The sequence below is a fragment of the Grampus griseus genome (assembly GCF_964374135.1).
Source record: "Grampus griseus genome assembly, chromosome: 19".
NCBI classification, from domain to species: Eukaryota; Metazoa; Chordata; class Mammalia; order Artiodactyla; family Delphinidae; genus Grampus; species Grampus griseus.
Window position 1 is genome coordinate 5,971,710 of NC_139013.1, and position 22,602 is coordinate 5,994,311.

Here is a 22,602-nt window from a genome sequence, read left to right on the forward strand (position 1 = left end):
ATATAACACCCTCAGGGCTGCCAGGGTCTGGATTTGAACCTAGGACTCTCTGTGCCCTTCAGCCGCTCCAAGGAGCTTCACCTTCTCATTCATAAGCTCTGGCTCAGAGGGCAGCCAAGTCCTCAAGAATCGGTGCCTGGCACACATTTTCTTCAGAGATGCACTTTCTGGGCTCCAGCCTGGTTCTGGGGTTGGGGGCGGGGGCATCATTTCTGGATCTTGATCTCTGAGTACTCAGTGGTGTCCTGAAAGTTGTGGGTCCTCAGCCTGTGGAAGTTGAGGGTGGCGTAATGGAGCTCCTGCTCCTTCCCTGGGGTGGAGGTGGCCGGAGCTGGGGTCTGGTAGTCCGAGGGGCTGTCTGAACAGGATTCATTGAGGTGACCCTGAGTGGGACGAGAGAAGAGCTTCAGAGCTGGCTGTTGAGGTCTGGAGAAGGGAACCTGGGGCTTGAGGGGGGCAATTATTCCCTTATCCATTTCACACCCATTTCCTGAGGATTCACTCATTCACTCACTCACTCATTCATTCATTCCTTTAATCATAGTGGTCTGTTCTTCTTGTTTCTCACCCCACTGAATGCTTACAACTTCCCTCCATGGATGATATAAATGTTATCCTCATTTTACAGTTAGGAAAACAGACCGAGTGAGCAAGGTGAAGTGATTCTTCCACAGACAAGATCCCTGACCTTGGACAGTCTATGAGGACAAGGGGACTGTATGAAATTGTTGCGCACTCAAAACTTATCGAATTGCAAATTGTGATTTGATGGACAGAAGCAGGGTGCTGTGGGTGAGAGTCACAGAGGTCTGCAGGAGACCTGAACTACCCTCCAGGGGCTCACAGTGTGGTGGGGACAGGCCTGTGATTATTACAGGGATGCATGACGACAGTCGGTCTGGTATAGGGCAGGGGAATATTTAAATGACATAAATTGGCATGACATTAAAAAAGAATGAAATAAAACAGAAACAGACTCACAGACATAGAGAACAGACTTGTGGTTGCCAAGGAGGGTGGGATGGGGGAGGGATGGATTGGGAGTTTGGCATTAGCAGATGCAAACTATTATATATAGAATGGATAAACAACAAGGCCCTACTGTATAGCACAGGGAACTAAATATCCAGTGATAGGGCTTCCCTGGTGGCACAGTGCTTAAGAATCCGCCTGCCAATGCAGGGGACATGGGTTTGAGCCCTGGTCCGGGAAGATCCCACATGCTGCGGAGCAACTAAGCCCATGCGCCACAACTACTGAGCCCACGTGCCACAACTACTGAAGTCTGTGCGCCTAGAGCCTATGCTTTGCAACAAGAGAAGCTACTGCAACAAAAAGCCCGTGCACTGCAACGAAGAGTAGCCCCTGCTTGCCGCAACTAGAGAAAGCCCACATGCAGCAATGAAGACCCAACGCAGCCAAAAATAAATAAATAAATTCATTAATTTAAAAAAAGCAATATCCAGTGATAAATCATAATGGAGAGGAATATGAAAAAGGATGTGTGTGTGTGTGTGTGTGTGTATATATATATATATATATATATATATATAAAACTGAATCACTTTGCTTACAGCAGAAATTAACACAACATTGTAAATCAGCTATACTTCAATAAAATACATTTTTTAACAAAAGAAGGAAATAATGCCGTTTTCAGCAACATGGGTGGACCTAGAGATTATCATACTAAGTGAAGTAAGTCAGACAGAGAAAGACAAATATCATATAATTTCACTTATATGTGGAATCTAAAAGAATGATACAAAAGAACTTATTTACAAAACAGAAACAGACTCACAGACAGAAAGCAAACTTATGGTTACAGGGGAGGCAGGGAGGGATAAATCAGGAGTTTGGGATTAGCAGATACACACTATTACATATAAAACAGATAATCAACAGGGTCCTACTGTATAGCACTGGGAACTACGTATAATATCTTTTAATAAACTATAATGGAAAATAATCTGAAAAAGAATATATATATAGGAATCACTTTGCTGTATACCAGAAACTAACACAATATTGTAAATCAACTATAGATCGATAAAAAATAAAAATAAAAAAATTAATTGGGGCAAGAAAGATGACTGAGGGCTTGACCAGTGCAAATGGGATCAGGACAGAGGAAATCTCGAATGCAAACGCACAAAGTCACAAAGAGTGAGCCCTGCCTGGAGATATAAGGATCCTGGAACCACTTACAATATGGGGCAGGGGCGGGGGGATTTGCACACCGACAAGCACGTCTGCAGCACCAGCTGGGTGTCCTACCATTCAGCTCAATTCTGACACTGTTAAGGGCTCGGTCCCACAAGACTGTCCCACCCTCAACCTCACATGCCAATCACGAGTCCCAGATTCTCACCTGTGCTTCTGACCAGACAGCTGTCGATCAGAGATTCCCACAACCCCTCTCCTCAGATTCCATTCATTTGCTAGAGCAGCTCACAGAACTCAGAGAAATATTTCACTTATTAAATTAGCTGTTTTTTTTAAATTAAAGTATATAACTCAGGAACAGCCAGATGGAAGAGATGTGTAGGGCAAGGTATAGGGAAAGGGTGCAGAGTTTCCATGCCCTCTCCGATTGCTTCAATCTCTTCAAATCTCCACTTGTTCACCAACCTGGAAGCTCTCTGAGCCCCATACTTTGAGGGGTTTTATGGAGGCTTCATTCCATAGTCATGATTGACTGAATCATTGGCCCTTGGGGATTGAACTCATCCTCCAGCCCCTTTCCCATCCCTGGAGGTCAGGGCGTGGGACTGAAAGTTCCAATCCCCCAATTGCATGGTTGGTTCTCCCAGCAACCAGCCCCCATCCTTAGGTGCTTCCCAAAAGTCACTCCATGAATATAACAAGAAATACTTTTATCACTCCCATCACAGGAAAGTTCAAGGGTTCTAGGAGCTCTGTGCCAGGAATAGGGGATAAAGACCAAATATATATTTCTTATTATAAATCATAATATCATAGAATATAATCAGCTCATTTTGTGGGGAGGGACAGGATGCCGGCTGGAGAACTTGGCAGGGGACAGATCACAGAACACCAGACTGAAGAATTTGGTCTTGATTTCCTAGGCCTGCGCTGTCCAGCGCAGGAGCCCCCAGCCACACGTGGCTCTGGAGCCCATGAAACGTGGTGAGTCAGAACAAAGATGTGCTGAGTACAAAATGCATACTGGAGTTTAAAGTCGAGAAAGAAAGAAAGAAAGAGAAAGAAAAAAAGAAAGAAAAAAGAAAGAAAGAAAGAAAGAAGAAAGAAGGAAAGAAAGAAAGAAAGAAAAAAGAAAGAAGAAAGAAGGAAAGAAAAAAGAAAGAAAAAAGAAAGAAAGAAGGAAAGAAAGAAAGAAACGCAGGAAGGAATGAAGGAACAAAGGAAGGAAGGAAGGAAGAAAGAAGGAAAGAAAGAAAGAAAGAAAGAGGGGCTTCCCTGGTGGCGCAGTGGTTAAGAGTCTACCTGCAAATGTAGAGGACATGGGTTTGAGTTCTGGTCCCTGGAGGATCCCACATGTCATGGAGCAACTAAACCCGTGAGCCACAACTACTGAGCCTGCACTGTAGAGCCACAACTACTGAGCCTGTGAGCCACAACTACTGAAGCTCTTGCGCCTAGAGCCCGTGCTCCGCAACAAGAGAAGTCACCACAATGAGAAGCCCACGCACCACAACGAAGAGTAACCCCCACACGCTGCAACTAGAGAAAGCCTGTGTGCAGCAACAAAGACCCATGCAGCTAAAAATAAATAAATTAAAAAAAAAAAAGAAAGAAAGGGGGAGGGGGAGGGAGGGAAGGAAGAAGGAAGGAAGAAAGAAAAAGAAAGAAAGAAAGAAAACAGAGGAAGGCAAGAAGGGAGAAAGAGAGAAGGAAAGCAAGTAAGAAAGCAAGAAAGCAAGAAGGAAAGAAAGAAAGGAAGAAAGAAGAAAAGAAAGAAAGAAAGAGAAATCTCAATAATTTGTATGTTTATGTTGACTGTTGATGACATGATGTTTGAAATAACACTTTGGCTACGTTGGGTTAAATAAAATATTATATTAAAATTGATCTCATGTTCCTTTCTACTTTACTCACGTGGCTAAGTTTTAAGTTATATACATGGCTCGCATCATATTTCTGTTGGATCTAGACAGTGGGGAGCAAGCACAGGGTGACTGAAGGACAGCCATTAGGGGAATTTCTTGCCGAGAGCTTGTTCGGGGAGGAGAGATGAAGCCAGTGACCCGGCAGAGAGAATGTGAGGGCTCAGCAGGGAAGGGGTCAAATGGAGATGAGCTTTGCTAAAAGGAAGATGGACAGGACTTGGGCAATTCTTGGCTCTGGGAAGTGATGGAGGGGAAAGAGGAGAGGGTGACTTGAGTGCAACAGGAAATTCAGGAGGAAGAACAAATTTGCAGGTGGGGAGGACGAACTCATTTTTTGAGGTGCTGGGTAAGCTGCTACGGACCCTGTTAGGGGAGAGGTGTCCAGTGGAGACACTGGATGGAAAGTTGCCCACATCACTCACCAGAGAGATGGAAGTCAGTGCGGGACGGACGCCATCTCTGCCTGATGCCTTCTCCGCTGATTTCTTCCTGTAGATCTTCACTCTGAAAAGAGAGACCAGGGCCTTTCTTGGCTTGGTGGACTCACTGCATGGAGCTGAGAAGGACTGACTGAATGCAGGCTGGCGTCCAGCTGCAGAGACCATGACCAGAACACCTGTTCCCTCCTCCAGGATGGCTGGCACCAGAGTCCACACTTGGCCAAGATGTCAGGAGGCTGCATTCCTGATGCCGCTTTGACTAACGGCCCTCCTTCCTGGCTTCATCACTCTACCAGGGCCCTCAGCTCTGAGCTTTGAGTTTTGAAAATTTCTTTAAGTCTCCCCCTCCTTCGCCCCTTGCCCCCCATACCACCACCTCGGGAAGTCTTGTCCCAAACTGCGACCACCACTCACACAAAGAAGATGAGGCAGAGGCAGAGAGCTAGCAGGGCTGTGACGCCGGATCCCCCGACGGCCCCCCAAACCACACCGGTCCTGGGTGCTGGCCTCCCTGCAAATAAGAGACTTGGGGTGACCTGCAGTCTCCCTAAGCAGGCACCTAAGTGACGAGCCTTCTCAAATCCATGACCCACGAGTGTGCCCACTTCTATCCAGGACTCTGTCCTTTGTCCCCCATCCTTCTATATAATTGTAGGTTCCTGTGTCCCCAGCCCCCACCCCAGCCAACCGACAGAGGACCCTGAACTCTAGTTCCCCTTTTGCCCTGAATCAGGCCCATTTCTCTCCCTCTCAGTATCTTCTAGGACGCAGACTCGTGTGTCCCCTTTCCCCGGACACGGCCCTTCATAGCTCCCAGACCTGGCAGCAGCAGGACAGTGGCGCTCTGTTTCCCGTGGCCGTTCTGGGCCTCGCAGCTGAGTCTGAGGCCAGAGCTGAGCCCCTCGCGGAGGCTCAGGGAGCTGTTGGCCCAGGGCCCAGCCGAGCTGGAGGTGACCTTGAAGGAGGCGTTGCTGAAATTCCCCTCCAGCAGCCCCTCCCCCAGCCGCCAGCGCAGGGAGGGGGCCGGCTGGGCTTGGGAGGAACAGTCGCAGTGCAGACCCTCCTCCTCCTGGGAGCAGGAGGGTCCCTGCAGCTGCGGGGGGTCTGTGGGGAGAGATGGGAGGGATCAGAGGAGACTCTCCCCTCCCTAGAACCCAGGCGTCCTTCCCTCAGGTGTGTTCCAACTCACTTTTCACAACGAGGCTCAGAGATGCTTTCTGAGAGCCTAACGGATGCTGAGCTCGGCAGACATATTTCCCATGGTCCTCCAGTTCCACCCGGGGCAGCTCCAGGACCCCAGGGTTCGAGGAATTGGAGGGGCTCAGGGTCAGGCTCCCCCGGATCCAGCTCATCCTGGCAGGAGGGTTGCTGTCGGCAACACAGTCCAGGCGTAGGAACTGGCCCTCCTGGACTGGGAGAGATAGGCTTTGGCCCAGACTTTCAGGTCCTGGCAGGACAGAGAGAAAGCTAGCTTCAGTCTGCCTGTCTGTCTGTCTGTCTCTTTCATTGCCTAAGGGTTCATATCTTCCTGTTTTGTAGCACTTGTCAATTTCCTCTGTGTAAAAACTCCCATCTTGGCCAATTTCAAGCACCTAATTTGAAGCCTCTGAACCCAGAAGTGGGAAAAGATGGACAGAATTGCACAACTGGCTCTCGCCAACCAGTAAGAGCTAGTCTCAGTACATCACTGAATGCAACTTAAAAAAAAAATGGCGGGGGTTCCCTGGCGGTCCAGTGGTTAGGATTCCGTGCTTCCACTGCAGGGGGCACGGGCTAGATCCCCGGTTGGGGAACTAAGATCCCACAAGCCACGCGGTGCGGCCAAGAAAAATGGCATGTTTTTGCCTAGCAAAATCACCATACACTAAGTCAAAAGCCCATGATTAGGATGAAAATAAATCCTCTCAACTTATACACAGATGATTGCGTTAATATGAAAAGAGTTTCTTCAAATCATCAAGAAAAAGACCACAAAGAAATAGGCATGGGGCTTCCCTGGTGGCGCAGTGGTTGAGAGTCCGCCTGCCGATGCAGGGGACACGGGTTCGTGCTCCGGTCCGGGAGGATCCCACATGCCATGGAGCGGCTGGGCCCGTGAGCCATGGCCGCTGAGCCTGCGCGTCCCGAGCCTGTGCTCCGCAATGGGAGAGGCCACAGCAGTGGGAGGCCCGTGTACCGCAATAAAAATAAAAAAAAAGGAATACGCATGTTTTTTAAACACAATGAAAGATACCCAACCTATTCACAAAATGATAATGCAAGTTAACATGATAGTGTATTCACTTATGGTATCAGCAAGGATGAAAATGTTTAGCAGGGAAATAGACACATAGCAGGGGGTAGCGTAAGCAGAACAACTTCCATGTAGCTCGATTTGGCAATATCTGCAGAAATTACAAACATGCCCTTCGATCTAGGACTTTCTTCTCTCTCAAGAGTAATCTTCCAGACCCACACATTTGTCTTGTCTTTGCAAAGGATTGGAAACACCGTAGTTTTCCACTAACAGGAGACCTATTAAGTACTTTATCATATAATATACTTCTAACTGGAAAACCATGGGGTCATCATGAAGAATGAAGAAGGTTTCCTAGGTAAGATACAGGAGAATCTCCAAGATATACCAAGTTTGAGAAAAAGGCGAGTTTAGTTTGTAGAAATGTACCAACGTCACTTCCTTAGTTGTGACAAATATGCCACGTGGATGGAGGATTTTAATGCTGAGGAGAGAGATTTGTGGAAAGTCTCTGTACCATGTGAGTCTAAAATTACTGCATATGAAAAGTTTATAAAAAATACTAATAGAGATGCAAAGCATGTGGGTAGTATGATCTGCATATATGTGTGTGTTTTAAAATGTACATGTGTGGGTTCTATTCGAAAAGATAACGAAGAGGGGGGATACACAAGTGCTGAATACTATTGGGCAGGATGTGGGACAAGGATGGAGCCCTGGCAGTGGGGACAGCCACGTCCAACAGGCAAGGAAGAGGCCACGCGATACCCCGTGAGAGCAGGGCCAGCGAAAGGGGGAGGCCAGTGCGTAAGCTGATGCGCCAGTGGGGGTTTTCCCACCTCTGCTGTCCCTCCCCGGGCCTGAGCCTCTCTGCCGTCTGAGTTCTGATCCCCAGCTCTGCTCCGAAGGGCAGAGACACTTCCACTTCCACCACACCCCTGGAGAAGAGAGGTTTAGACCTACCTGTGTCTTCTTTCCGGAACACTCTGATGGTCGGCTTCTGGGGTGCATCTGGACAGACAGACATAACAGTGCCCTTTTCAGTGGCGGGAAGGTAGGCATTGGCCCTTTTCCCCCAGAAACATTAGAAATAGGAAGAGGGTGGAGTAGCGTCCTCTTTCCTTCCTCCCCAGTTCCAGCTTGCAGGGCTCAGCATGCAGTAGCCCAGGCCCTCCCTCCTGTCCCCAACGCCCTCCGCCCTCAGGGCCCTGGCGTCCCGGCCCCGCGCTCACAGGACACGTTGAGCCTGATGGTTCTGTCTGTGCTCACGCCAGCTCCGGGGAAGTTCACTCGACAGGTGAGGTTGGTGCCATGGTCCTGGGGCCCCAGGGTGAGGGTGAGCACCGAGGAGTGGGGGCCCTTGGGGTGCAGGGAAGGGAAGGTAACCCCGGTCCAGGAGAAGGTGTGGGGTGTCCCCCTCTCACAGGCCCATGGCACTGCACAGGTGATATTCCTGGGGAAGCCAGATACTAAGGTCCCCTGGACGTGGATGTCGGGTGTCTGTGTCAGAGCTGAAGAGGAGAGAGAAACAGACCCAGGCCCTGTGGGGGGGGAGCCCAAGTGTGCCCCTCAGAGCTGTCTCTGCCCCAGGCCAGCCGCAGCGGCCTGTCCTCCTAGGTCCCCTTGGGCCCCTCCCAGGATGAGAAGACAGGGGGTCCCCTCCCAGCCCTGCCCTGGGGGCCCTCAGGGCCCCTGTGTCTGTGTGTCCTCTCCTTGACACCATCCTTACCTGTTACATGCAGGTGGAGCTTGCTCTGTATATAATTATATTTCACAGTACGCCCTCTTTCCACCCTAAAGAAGTATGTCCCCGTGTCTCCCTGCCGTGCATCTCTGATGTCCAGGGAGCAGTTGTAGGTCCGGGGGTCTCCAAGGAGGTGGAATCGGCCCTGGGTGTTCGTCAGCACCGCACGACCTGGGTCGTTTGTGGCCACTAGACGATCCTGGTAGGGTCTGGCCCTTTCCTGGAACCAGTAGCCGAAAGCTGGGACAGAGTCGTCCCAGTCGTCCCGGGGATATTGGAAGGAGCAGGGCACGAGGACACACAGGCCCTCCTGCACCGTCACGGACTCCTGCACTTCCAGCCGGTATCTGCTGTCCCAAGCCAGGGACCCTGCGGGGAAACGAGGGTCAGCCACAGCCCCTGCCCCGGCCACCCGTCGCCCCGCAGCCCATCCACCTGCCCACAGCAGGGACAGCAGCAGCAGTGGTGGTGGCAATAGCAGCATCTTTGGGGTAAGAGTGATGGGGCCTTTGTGTCACAGGATTGAGAGGAAGCCCCCACAGGAAGCTCAGAGCTGAGGTCAGAAGGTAACCGACCACAAAAGAGGAACTCCGCACCCACATGCTGCCGGAGCTGCGTGGACCTTGGAGAGTCACCACTTCTACTTTCCATGTGAGGCCCTGGTGAGGGTCGCGAGCAGCGAATACAGCCCAAAGGCGTCTCCCGGATCCCCGTCCACAGCCTGTCCCTCCCACACCTCTGTCCGCAGGAAATCAGGCCGGTCAGTCCCCGCCAGGGTGAAAGAGGTGGTGATTAGTTACTGGAATTGTAACAGGGAAGAGTCAATCCTGACTCCGTGTTGGATCTGTTTCTTCTACTTTAACCTTTGCTTTCCACTGCTTTTGTTCATTAAAAGGATACTGTCTCTACATAATGGCCTGCCTCGGGGAGCCCTGCCCCTCCGCCTGAAGGTTAAAACAAAGTGGCTTCGTTCAGGGAAACATCTGGGCGCTGTTCCACCCGTGGATGGCTGCAAGGAAGAAAAATGAACGCATTCCCTCCCCGAGGCTGGCCATTCCAGGAGATGTTTGCAAAGCTTGTGGCCTTTTCACTTTACTTCCTTATCTCCTCTCCCTCTCTGTGCTGTAAAAGAAATTGGCATCCAAACCCCAGTCAAAAGGTTCTTCAGAGACACTAGTCTGCTGTCTTCTAGGTTTGCCAGATTTTCGAATAAAGTTATCATTCCTTCCCTCAACACCTCATCTCCAATTCATGCGCCCATTGTGAGGCGAGCAGAGCAAGCTTGGACTTGGGAACAAAATGAACACGACAACGGCACAGGGGCACCTCTCCTTTCAGGGGAGTGGAGCACAAGGCAAGAATGCGGCAGACTTTGTCTCCACCCTTGAGAACTTCTCCAACGCCCCAGCTCCTGCTGATACAGTGTGAGATAGGGGCAGCCCAGATAGAGGCTTGGAGGAAACCCCATCGCTCCGTGCAGCTAGAAGGCGAGTTCCCAGGTATAAATGGACAGAGAGGATGAGACCAGGATCCAGGAGGGTGGCCACCAGGACATGATCCCACAGGGGGTCCTGAGGCTTCCTGACCTGCTCACGGCCCCCTGCCCCAGGCCTCCCTGCACATGCCAGGCTTGGGAGCCGGGCACTGGGAGCAAAATGGCAGCCAGCGTGGCCCTGGGGGGATGCCAGTGTTTGGAGGTAGGTGGGCCCCGCCCTTCTCCCTTCCAAGCCTCAGTTTTCTCATCTGTCACATGGAAGGATCACAATGTTCAACCCTCGTCTGTGGGAGCATCTGACACAAGGACAGAGGCGGGCGTTTTCTACAGACTCTTCTGTGGCTGTCTTGCAGGTCAGGTGTCTGGCCCTGCCCATTCCTCAGGGGTCACTCTGAGTCCCACCCTCAGTGGTGGTCAGCGCTTCCCTGGGGCTTCCTCCCCTGAGGGCTTTCATGCGGGGCTCAGGGGCACAGGCTCTGCAGCAGATGGCTCTAGGCTTGCGCTTGTTTCCCTAATCCTTGCTGTGCCACCTTGGGGAGGCGCTTAACCACTCTGTGCAGAGGTGTGCCTATGCTCGCACGGTGTTGGAAGCTGAATTGTGTCACCCCCCAGCTTCATATGTGCACGTCCTAACCCCCAGTACCTCTAAGTGTGATTGCATTTGGAGACAAGGCCTTTAAAGAGGTAATTAATATAAAATCAGGTCATTGGGCTGGGCCTTAATCTAATAGGACTGGTGTCCTTGTAAGAAAGAGAGATTAGGACACAGATACATACTGAGGGAAGACCACGTGAAGATACAGGGAGAAGAGGGCCATCTACAAGCCAAGGAGAGAGGCCTCAGAAGGATGTCTATATAGGTGTGACTGAATGACTTTGCTGTACAGCAGAAATCAGCACAACATTGTAAAGCAACTATACTTCAATTAAAAATTTAAGATAATAATACTAAGAAGCCAGCCCTGCTGATACTTTGATCTCAGACTTCCAGCCTCCTGATCTGTGAGAAAATGAATTTCTGTTGCTCAAGCCGCCCAGTCGGCCGTACTTCCTTACGGCAGCCCTAGCAGGTGAACCCACGGGGTCACCCCGAAGATTCGACGTGTTCATACAAGTGGAGGGCTCAGAGCAGCCTAGAGCAGCCCAAATTGACGCAGCCCACACAGTGGCCCGTGGTCAGCCTGCAGGATGGGGCCACTCCAAGGACAGGAGGAGAAAAGGGAATGAAAGAGGTGGTAACCCGAGGACACCTCGGCTTCTCCTGGTCTCAGAGTGGCGGCAGGGAGCGGTGGCGTGAAGCGAGATCTTAGTTCCCTGCCCAGGAATTGAACCTGGGGCGCCTGGATGAAAACCAGGAATCCCAGCCACCACACCCCTGGCCCTTGCCCCAGTGAAAAATGCATCTCTCACGGAGGCAAAACTGTAAAAACAGGTACAAAGCTTATTATCAGAGACACAGCACAACAACAAGTGGGAGAGCACACAGAGAAACAGTTTGTTTAGTTAAGATAAAAGCCGGGCAGAGACGCACACCCGCAGGGAAAGGGTGTGGGCGTCCCCCCAATGAGGAAGAGCCCCATAAAAAGGCGGTTACGTCATTCATATAGGGCAGTTCTTCCGGGTCTTTGTTTCCCTTTGGCCAATTATCTGGTTTCTTTTTCCACACCTGACCTGCCCTAGGACCCTCAACAGCATGCGTGCGCAGCTTTTTTCCAAGATGGATTCCAGCCCAGAGGCCTATGGGACGGCCTTAGCCTCACATGTTTTGGGGTGGGGCCCCCCCTTTTTGACCCCAAGGAGCCTCTCTGCGCATGTGCAATGTCTCCCTTGCCCCAAGGGTGGGAAATGCATGGCCTCGTGACCTTTTAACAGGGTTTGTCCCACTCTGTTCCTGCCATAAAAATGTCCAATGTCTGGTTATTTACCCTATTATTTCTGTCGCTGGTTTTTATATCGAGGTGCAGATCTCGAAAGATAGACAGGAGTCCGGTCATAAATATGGAGTCCTGGAGCCTGTTCGTCTCTTGCTTCAGGAAGTGTAAACAGGGGGCTGGGAATGAATGTCCGGCCTGGAGCCCATCTTCTCACCCCAGGAAGTGTGAACAAGAGGCCAGTTGTGAATGTCTAGCCTGGAGCCCATCTATCTCCTGCCTCACTCCGAGCACCGGCTCTGATCTCTACTCGCTCTTACTTCACTCTGGCCACACTTCCGCTCCCCTCCCCAGGCCAGGACGTGCTGAACAGGCCGCTGTTCGGGCAGGTCCCTCCACTGGCTGAGCTGGTGGCCGCTCCTGCACCCTGGGTGCCTGTCTGCCACCTGTTGAGCAGAGTGTCCTGTGGGGTTGGGCTAAGGCGAGGCCACCACTGGAGGAGAACCAGCCAGGGTCAGGAAGGGGGACGGAGACACAATCATAGTGGGGCGTGGCCTGGGCTGATGCAGCGGGGAGGACGGGGCTGTGGGAGCCCCAAGGAGGGAGGAGGACAGAACCCGGATGATGGGACAGGTGAGCGCATTCCTGACACTATGATGATAACCCTTGACTGTTTCTCAGTCGGGGTTTGGGGAACGGTGGGTGTGAGTGTTCATCCCCGTTTGGCTGTAGGAACTGGGATGGCCTGACTCTGCATTGTTTTTCCAGTCCTGGGGTCCTAAAGCAACCTGCCTTCTTCTTACCACTTTCCAGAATTCTCCTTTGGCTGTGTCTTGCACCATGCGCAGGGTTTATCGTTGTGAACAGAGGGAGAAGCAGGGAACAATGGGCCAGTGTCCTCTTGCCTGGGTTGGAAGGCTAACCATCGACCTTTAATGTGATGAGTCGCATCACGCAGGCTGACGTTATCATACACGGAAGTCTGACCTAACTGTCCTTTCTGGGTGGAGGCGCCGGGTTTGGGCGCCTTTTCTTACACCACACCAGAATCTTTCATCTGTTCAAGTGTCACTTTAGAAACTGGGGCGTCATGCATGGTCCCTACCATGGTTTTGGTGCTGCTGGTCTATCTGGGGCTGTTTTTGTTTCAACTGATTTGCAGTAAAATTAGAGTGTTAGGCTTCGTAGGAGGACGTTTCCAAGCTCTCGCTTCCCTCTACCTTCTCAACCCAGACTATAATTTTGAACGCACTTTGAAGGATAAGAAGGTGTTAGCCAGATGACTTCATGGGGCTGGGTCTTCCTGGAAGGAGAGATGCAGGTGCTCAAAGACAGTGAGGGATGCATCGGAATGGGTTCTTAGAGAATGGCTTGAGGGATAGGTGGTTTGGGGTACGGTGATGGAGAAGGAGATTGGGTGAGACTAAGAATAACCTAGAACCTACAACCCTGGGGCTGCCTGTTCTTGTGAATAAAGTTTTGTTGGCCCCCAGCCACCTTAATTCGTTTGCAAATTGCCCACGGTTGCTTTTGCACTACAGTTGAATAGTTGCAACGGAGACCCTATGGCTTGAAAAGCCTAAATACTTACTATCTGGCCCTTTAGCAGAAAGGTCTCCTGACCCCTGACCTCAAACGTCAGGTTGAGAAGCTTGTAAATTATTCTTTGGGCTTGAGGAGAGAGCGGTATTTTGGCTGTGGTCAGCTCTAAGATTTAGGAAATTCTCTAAATGTTATTACTTGATTTTGGCTATAGCAGGACTAGTAGAAGACAGGGAGGGTGGAAAGGGAAGATTCAGGAATGGCAGGAGATGGTGCTGGAGGTCCAGTCAAGGAAGGGATCCATGGGAGGGTTTTGAGTAGACAGTGAGACTGACATGTAGGCGATGTGGTGCCCGGGACAGGACATACCCAGCCTCTGGGTGAATTGAGCAAACAAACAAACAAAATGTCGCCTGCCGTTTCAGTAAAGAAAGGATGTTGTTGCCATTAAACAATCAACCACTGCGGTCTCCCCCGAAGGTGTGCCCTGAGGGGAATTCAGGACAGAGAAAAACGCGATCCTGGCCCTAGAGTGTTAAGCTGCATCTAAGGACTAATTTCCAGTCAGCTCAGACTGTGCATCCTCCCATACACAGAAAAGCTCTAAAAGCTCCAAAGTCATTACTCTGATCGTCTGATGTTTGTGGTTGGACATCTTTTGATGTCCGACTACATGTTTGTTTGTTTGTTTTCAGCAAAAACACTTTATATCCTGGCTCCTCCCTGACCTCTTTGGAGCAGCTCCTCAGAGCTATGGGAGAGGCTCTCTCCCAGGCTATAGTCCTCAGTAAGGTCCCCAAATAAAACATAACGTGCAACTTTTAGGTTGTGAGCTTTTGTTCCGTGGACAAAGGTCACAATGTATGAAGACTTCTGTTGCATATTTGGTACTTTCGTTTAATCCTCACAACAACCTTGTGATGCTGGACCTCTCACATCCATTTCACCAAAGCAGAAAACCAAGACATGGCGGGGTTAGGTGCCTCGCATGACATCATACTCTTACTGAATGAAAAAGCGTGGACTTGATGCCAGGTGTCTCTGAATGCAAAGCCTAAGATAGTTCCAATAGAGCAGGAAAGTCACTAACAGTAGTTCATAAACCCATCACCTATGGGGATGTTAAGTCCCTAAGGTTTAGCCTGTGGGTCCCGCTTCCTGTAGAGGAAATGGACGTCGTGCCTGAGGCTGATGCCGCGTGCGGTCGCTCACTTGGTCCTGATCTCCGTGTATTCTGCGTGGGCACTCTCCTGAGGATGACGCATCCCATGGAAGCTGAGGGAGGCGTAATGCAGCTCTTCCTCCATCCCCGAGGTGGGGGTGGCCCCTGCCGAGCTGGTGGGGTCAGGAGGATCCTCTAACTTGGACTCTCCCTGGTGATCCTGGATGGAGAGCAAAGGAAGGGGTCAGATCAAGGTAGTTTCGGGGGGAGAAGGGAGAGAGGGTCCAGGAAGTGAATTTGACTCTGGGACAGAGCATCTATTCATTCTTCCATTCTGCTACCAAACGTTTCTGAAGGTTCCATTGATTCAGTCATCCAACACATATAACGCTATAGATTGTTTCCCAGTTCTACTGAGCACCCACACAGACCTATGGAGGAAATATTACTACGTTACAGGGAGAGAAACGGAGTCTCAGAGAGGGTAGGTTCCTCCCAAGGTCACACATCTATTGATCACAAACTCAACTCCTGGCCCTCTGAGGTTTCCTGAGGTTTTCCATAAACAGGAGGGTGTTTATGGAAACTCACTTCTCCTGTGTGTCTCTCCTTTACTCTCGCACCATTATCACACTCACAACACTTCTGTCACCAGATGTGTGGGTTCTTTGTACCCCCACACCAAGGAATTCTCCCACACCAGCTGGGTGTCCTGCAATGTAACTCAATTCTGATACTATCTGCCTGGAGAGAGTGTCAGATCCCACAGGTTGAGGGCTCAGTCCCATGAGACTGCCTCCCCCCCACTTCAGGTGTCAATCACAAGTCCAGGTTGTCACCTGTGCTTCTGACCAACTGGCTATAAATCAGAGGTTCCTAGGACCTCCTCCGCAGGTTTGAGTAATTTGCTGGAGTGGCTCACAACACTCAGGAAAACCGTTTACTTACTAGATTACTAGTTTATTATGAAAGGATATAGCTTAGGAAGGCATGAAAAGTCCGATGAAGAAATACACAGGGCAAGGTATGTGGGAAGGGGTGCAGGGTTTCCATCCCCTCTCAAGACACGTCACTCTCCCAGCACCTCCACTTGTGCACCAGCCAGAAGCTCCCTGTGCCCCACACTATTGGGATTTTTATGGCGGCTTCGTCATGACTAAGCGATGCGTCTCTCCAATGCATCAGCTCGTCCCAACCTCTGAGCCCAGCACTTGCGGCTCCCTCTGTCTAGAGCCCTTCAACGACTCTCTTTCAGGGGCTCCCACTGTGTTCCTTCACTTGCTGCAGGGGTTTTCTCAAAGCCTCCCACCGCCAGAACTGTCCCTCCCATTGCATCTCCCTCCATAGCTCTCATTTCCTGTATACTTTCACTACTCACCTGTTCATTGCTTTCACCACAACCGCCCCACTCCCCTCTCAATAAATGTAAGTCCTTGACAGCAAGGGACATTTTCCACTTGTAACATATGTCTCTGTAACAATACAGAGATTACCCAAGTGCTCAGAACAATCAACAAGTGGGAGATAGTTGCTGAAGGAATAAGTGGATGCATGGGTGATGGATTCGCTCAGAGACCTCAGTGATGGCCACATTAGCCATAGGTCAAGAAATAAATGAAAGTCAGGGATCAGAGGATGAGCATGAGTAGGGCTGGTTGATACGGACACGGGAGGAGAAGGGGGCAGATGGGCAATGATTCTGAGGGGCAAAAAGCTTACTTTGCTTGAGCAAGCCTGTTTGGAAGAAGTGCAGCATCAAAGCTGACTCTGGTTTTCCTGCCCTAAATGTCAGTCAAGTTGTTTGGCAGTGCGGAGAAACAGTGCATTTCAGACTTGGGCAGGATGGGACGACTGTCTAATACAGATGCAGGCAGTGCAGATGCAGGTCATGCAGGTGCAGGTAATGCAGATGCAGGTAACGCAGATGCATGCAATGCAGATGCAGGCAATGCAGGTGCAGGTAATACAGACGCAGGCAGTGCAGGTGCAGGTAATGCAGACGCAGGTAATGCAGATGCAGGTAATGCAGACGCAGGTAATGCAGATGCAGTCAATGCAGGTGCAGGTAATGCAGGTGCAGGTAATGCAGATGCAGGTAATACAGATGCAGGCAATGCAGGTGCAGGCAATGCAGGTGCAGGCTATGCAGGTGCAGGCAATGCAGGTGCAGGTAATGCAGATGTTTGGGGGAAGGTGGGGAGGCTTCAGCAGGATAAGAGCTAAGAGGGGAGCTCAGCTCAAAGGGCGTGTTTGTATCAAGCTGTATTTAGAAGAAACACAGACATGCTTTGCAGTGTATCAGTGCAGGAAGAGGTGATGGGGGAAAGGGATAGATCTCTGGCTGGGAGTCAGGAACAAGAGTACCACTGATGAATCGGAGAACCCAGCAGAGTATGTTTAGGGATGTATTCACCATGTGTTTCTGATGTTTTGACAACCGGGGCTCTGTTAACCCTCGAGGGATTGCCCCTGCCAGTGCTAGTCAAGTTCTAGAGATTCTAAGGGATCTGCCTGCAAGCCTGCCCTTCATATTGCAAACCGATCAGCCCAAACCACTTCCTTTATCAAACTCTTACTCTCTGGACCGTTATCCTGCTCTCATCACCCCGGGGCCAGGTACCAGAGAACCAGAGACAACCCCTACACCCCAGAGCATTCTGAAATCATTCAACTAGACAGTCCTCAGTCTGCTTACCCTGCCTGTTCCTTCCCACATAAACCACAAAATCTCTTGCCCAGGTTTCCTCCTCACTCCCTCTGCCTCTTGACAGACCCTTGTGCTGCCCCTCATGGCCCTGCAGGGCGTGGCACGCCCCCTCCTCTTGGGAACTGTACTACCTGTCTTTTTTGTGGCAATCGTCTCCTGATCTGTTGGCCTCACACAGAGGAATCATAATAAATCCTACATTTTCAAAGACGCAGGAAGGGGAAGAGCTCATTTCTGGACGTGCTGAATGGAGCAGGGCTGTGGGCCGCCCCGGGAGATCTGCAGGGCAGGCTGCATCGCCGGGATGCCCGTGTCACTCACCAGGGAAGTTGGTCCAATGACAGGGTGGATGTCCTCCATACCCACTGCAGTCCTGGCTGCTCTCTTCCTGTAGGTCTTCACTCTGTTGGGAGACACGAGGGTCTGTGACACAGGGTATCTCTTTTGAGGCTGGAGTGAGTGACTAAGGCAGGTCAAGAGTAGGGTGAGCCCAACATATTCAGAAAAAACCATAATTCGGAAAGACACATGCACCCCAACGTTCATAGCAGCACACTTACAATAGCCTGGACGTGGAAGCAACCTAAATGTCCATCGACAGAGGAATGGATAAAGAAGATGTGGCACATATATACAATGGAATATTACTCAGCCATGAAAAGGAACAAAATAATGCCATTTTCTGGGACATGGGTGGACCTAGAGATTGTCATACTGAGTGAAGTAAGCCAGACAGAGAAAGACAAATGTCATATGATATGGCTAATATGTGGAATCTAAAAAAACGGTACAAATGGACTTATTTACAAAACAGAAATAGAGTCACAGACGCAGAAAACAAACTTATGGATACCAAGGGGGAAAAGCGGTGGGATAAATTGGGAGATTGGGATTGACATATACACACTGCTATATATAAAGCAGATGACTAATAAGGACCTACTATATAGCACAGGGAACTCTACTCAGTACTTTGTAATGACATATGGGAATAGAATCTAAAAAAGAGTGGATATATGTGTATGCATAACTTATTCAATTTGCTGTACACCAGAAACTAGCACAACATTGTAAATCAACTCTACTCCAATAAAAAGTAAAGATTAAAAGGGTAGAGGGAGCCCAGGAGACTTTGTAACAAGACTGTGACAAGGTCCCTTCTCCCTCCCGGCTTCTGGATCGGGGACCAGGGCTGGGAACACGCTCAAGCCTGGCCAGGTGTCTACGAGCTGGATCCTCACTACCCCTGCACCGCCCCAGCCTTGCTCTGGGTCCTCACAACCCCTCCAGGGGCCTCTTCTCCTCCCCTGGCCCACAGCCAGCCCAACTCACGTGAAGAAGATGAGGCACAGGCAGAGAACAAGCAGCGTGGTGACACCAGCTCCCCCAAGGGCCCCCTCAATCACTCCTGCCCTGGTCCCCGAGTTTCCTGCAGACAAGAGAGACTTGGGGAGAATTCCAATCCTGAGGAGCAGGCATAGGTCTCCTCCTCTCCGTAGCAGGTAGAGAGGGGTGCCCCCCCTTCCCACCGAGGGTTCAGGCCCTAGGTTCCCCCACCATTTGTAGGACCTCAGCCTTGTCCAAAAGGACAGTCTATGCCGCACTTCCTCTCCAGCCCACATACTCCCAACAAACTTCAGCTCTTCATGGAGTCAGATATTTCTCCACCCAGGGTCTCTCTGCAAAAGACTCCAGACCTGGCCACAGCAGAGCCATGAGGTTCTGGGCCCCGTGGACATTCCAGAGAGACAGACAGACAGAGAGCACTAAGGGCTGCTGAAGGGCCTTGTCTCTCCTTCCTTCCAGGGAGAGGGACTAAATCTGCTCTCCTGGCCTCTACTGGCCCTGTCCCTCAGGGTCCACGGTGATCTTTTGTGCCTTCAGAAGGAGGTGGCAGCAGGAAGCTTCTCAGACCTCCAGGTCAGACCCAGACAGCTCTCCTGGCCCTGCCTGGTGGCACCCCAACACCCAGGGCAAGGGATGTGCGTCTGGCCGTCACCTGTCAACAGATTGGTGGGCACTGCTGAGACAGCCCTAATGGGGCTCTGTCCAGATGGGGGACCAGATGTTATGACCAGTGGGAATACAGCAGTGACGGGAGCGCTGGGCTCCAGAGAGGGCTCAGGGTGAGGGCTGAGGGGCTGACAGTCACAAAAATGGCCCAAAGAGATGTTGGGACAACGAAACTCTTCTGTATGATACTATAATGGCAGATACATGTCATTATACATTTGTCCAAACCCATGAAATGTACGCCACCAAGAGGGAACCCTGATGTCAATCATGCACTTTGGTTGAAAATGACGTGTCAGTGGAGATTCATCGATTGTAACAGGTGCCCTCTGGCGGGCCGTGCTGTTGCGGGGAGGCCGTGCGTGTGTGGGAAAGTGCAGCGGGGACGAGGGAAGTCTCTTTACCTTCTGACGAATCTGCTACGAACCCAAATCAGTTCCTGAAAATAAAGTCTACTTAAAAAATGTCCCCCGCGCAAGGCCTTCGGCGACCGGAGAAAGATAAAGACCATATTTAGAATGGGCAGGGAGGGAGGTGTGGGTCACTTTGGCAAGACCAGAGTCGGAGGATACTGCAGGAAGAGACCTAATGGGGGCTTCTTGTGTCTAATTGCAGGACCACACCCGACCTGCACCATTTGAGCTCTGAAAGTGCAGCTCTGACCCAACCTGGAAGAGACCCCACTCCACTCAATGCCCCATGGATGGGGGGCTCCGTCTTACCTGTGCCATCCCCTGAGCACACACCTCTTGCTGGGCTCCGTGGAGCACCTAGGAGTGGAAGACAGGATTTCCTTCCTCAGTGAGAGGACTGGGGTGAGATAAGCGTAGGCATCCCCCCTCCACACACCCAGAAGCCACAGAAATGCAGGAGGGACAGGGCTTCTGTCCTTCCAGGCCCTCCTATTCAACCGGGTCTCCAGGCAACAGCACCAAGCACCCCCGGCCTGGCCCACCTGCCCCCATCCCCTCACGCCCCGCGCATCACGGCGCAGCGCTCACAGGTGACACTGAGCTGGATGGTCCTCTCCACGATCACACCGTTTGTGGGGAACTTCACCTGACAGGTGACATTGGTGCCATTGTCCTGGGGCTGTGGGGTGATGGTGAGCACTGAGGACAGGTGGGTCCTGGGGCCCAGGGAGGTGAGGGCGGCTGACGTCCAGGAGAAGATGGGGGGCGCGCCCTGCTCACAGGCCCAGGGCACAGAGCAGGTCAGGTTCCCGGGGCGGCCCGCCTCCAGTGTCGCAGGAATGAGGATGTGGGGTGTGTGGTTCAGGGCTGATGAAGAGAGGGGGAGACGGGGTCAGGAGGAGGGTTAGAGGTGTGCCCTGAGATAAGCTTCAGGCTTTGGTCCAGCCCCTCTTTCTGAACCCCCACTTGCTCTCCCCCCGACCCGTCCCAGGAGGGGGTCCTATCCGAGTCCTGCCCTGGGGCTCCAGGTCCTTCCCCTGAGGCCTCTCCCGGACCCCACTCCTTACCCGTCACATGCAAGGAGAGCTTGTTAGACTTATAACTCCATAATGTCTCTCCTCTTTCCACACGAAAAAAATATGAACCTTGATCCCTCCTCCTGGCGTCTCTGATGTTCAGGGAGCAATTGTTTCCATGGTCCCCTAGGAGGTGGAATCGGCCTTGGGTCTCTTTCTGAACTTTACGATGTCGGTTGTTTGTGGCCACAGGGGCATCCAGCTTCTCATTGGCCCCTTCCTTGAACCAGTAGCCGAAAGCTGGGGCAGAGTTGTCCCAGCTGTACCAGGGATAGTAGAAGGAGCAGGGCACGCGGACACACAGGCCCTCCTGCACCGTCACGGACTCCTGCACTTCCAGCCGGTATCTGCTGTCCCAAGCCAGGGACCCTGCGGGGAAACGAGGGTCAGCCACAGCCCCTGCCCTGCCCACCCCTCTCCCCGCAGCCCACCCACCTGCCCACAGCAGGGACAGCAGCAGCGGCAGCATCTCTGAGACGGAGGGCTTCTGGGCGTCCTGTGTGTGAAAAGAGAAGGGGCAGGAGAGAGGGAAGTAAGGCTGCGGGGAGACCCACGGGAAGCCGGGGAGGAACACGAGACCCAGCTGTTCACAGAAGAGGAACTGCAGAGCTGGACCTCGGTCCCCCTCCGCACAGAGCGGACAGACACCTCTCGGTCCAGAGACCTCGGAGACCTGCCCAGAGAGGAGCAGGCAAGGAGGAGAGCCCTGCCCTGCCCCCCATCTCGGGTGGGTCCTTCCAGCACCAGAGCCTCTGAGGACACGGAGGCGTAGGACACGGCAAGCGTCCTAAGGTCCTCCCGTCTGAGCACCGCTGTCTACACCAGGGAGCCGCTCAGCTCCTGACTTGACCTGGAGGGTCGCAGCCTCACCTAGACCCTCGGGTGGTCGGTCCCGCAAGATGTCGGGTTCTTTAGGGTCTGTGTGAGCGTCTGGGGCAGAAGACAAGAAGGGGCTCCTGGGTGACGTGAAGGCAGCAGCCAATCATGCCTTCACTCCTTCCCCCAACACTGAGCATCTTGGGCTGGTGACCTGGAGACCAGAAGGGCTACGGCTGGCCTGGTCCCTGCCCAGGAGATGCTCCCACCCGGGCCCATCACTTCCTCCCCAAACAGGCAGCACTGTCGGGCTTTAGAGCTGCATCAGTGGTGAGATTGCCGAGTGTCCGGCAGCATACTGGGTATTTTCTAAAAATATGATATGGGATGTTTTTTTAACTTCTACTATGCTGATTCCCAAACTTTCAATGGCATCTTCAGAATAAAAACCATGTAGCATCTTCATGTAGAACAAACGTGCAAGCACATGTTCTATGTCAGTGCAAAGGAAATTTCTTTCTTTAACGAGCCTCCAAATTATTTAGTTTTCAATTTAGTTTCATTTTTAATTTGTATTGGAGTAGAGTTGATTTACAATGCTGTGTTGGTTTTAGTTGTGCAGCAAGGTGATTCAGTTATGCATATACATATATCTATTCTTTTTCAGATTTTTTCCAATATAGGTTATTGCAGAATATTGAGTAGCGTTCCCTGTGCTATGCTTTGTCCTTGTTGAGTGTCGATTTTATATATAGTGGTGTGTATGTGTTAGTCCCAAACTCCTCATTTATCCCTCCCCCATCCCCTTTCCCCTTTGGTAACCATGAGTTTGTTTTCTATGTCTGTGAGTCTGTTTCTGTTTTGTAAATGAATTTAGTGGTATTAGTTTTTAGATTCCACATGAAAGTGATATTATATAATGTTTACCTCTGTCTGACTTACTTCACTTAGTGTGATCATCTCTAGGTCCATTCTTTTTATGGCTAGGTGATATTC

At 51.3% G+C, this 22,602-nt stretch overlaps 1 protein-coding gene across 1 annotated transcript; it reads right to left on the reverse strand.

Moving 5' to 3' along the window:
- Positions 1-206: 206 nt before the first annotated feature.
- On the reverse strand, positions 207-21,259 carry LOC309836662 (sialic acid-binding Ig-like lectin 5; the record flags this gene model as incomplete). Its single annotated transcript, XM_082676763.1, has 16 exons — positions 207-383; positions 4,514-4,595; positions 4,946-5,042; positions 5,351-5,635; positions 5,721-5,978; positions 7,731-7,778; positions 8,000-8,278; positions 8,497-8,995; positions 10,098-10,155; positions 14,632-14,801; positions 17,610-17,691; positions 18,621-18,717; positions 20,024-20,071; positions 20,303-20,581; positions 20,782-21,159; positions 21,226-21,259. The coding sequence occupies 16 exons, from the start codon at positions 21,257-21,259 to the stop codon at positions 207-209; spliced, it is 2,871 nt and encodes a 956-aa protein (XP_082532889.1).
- Positions 21,260-22,602: the final 1,343 nt, after the last annotated feature.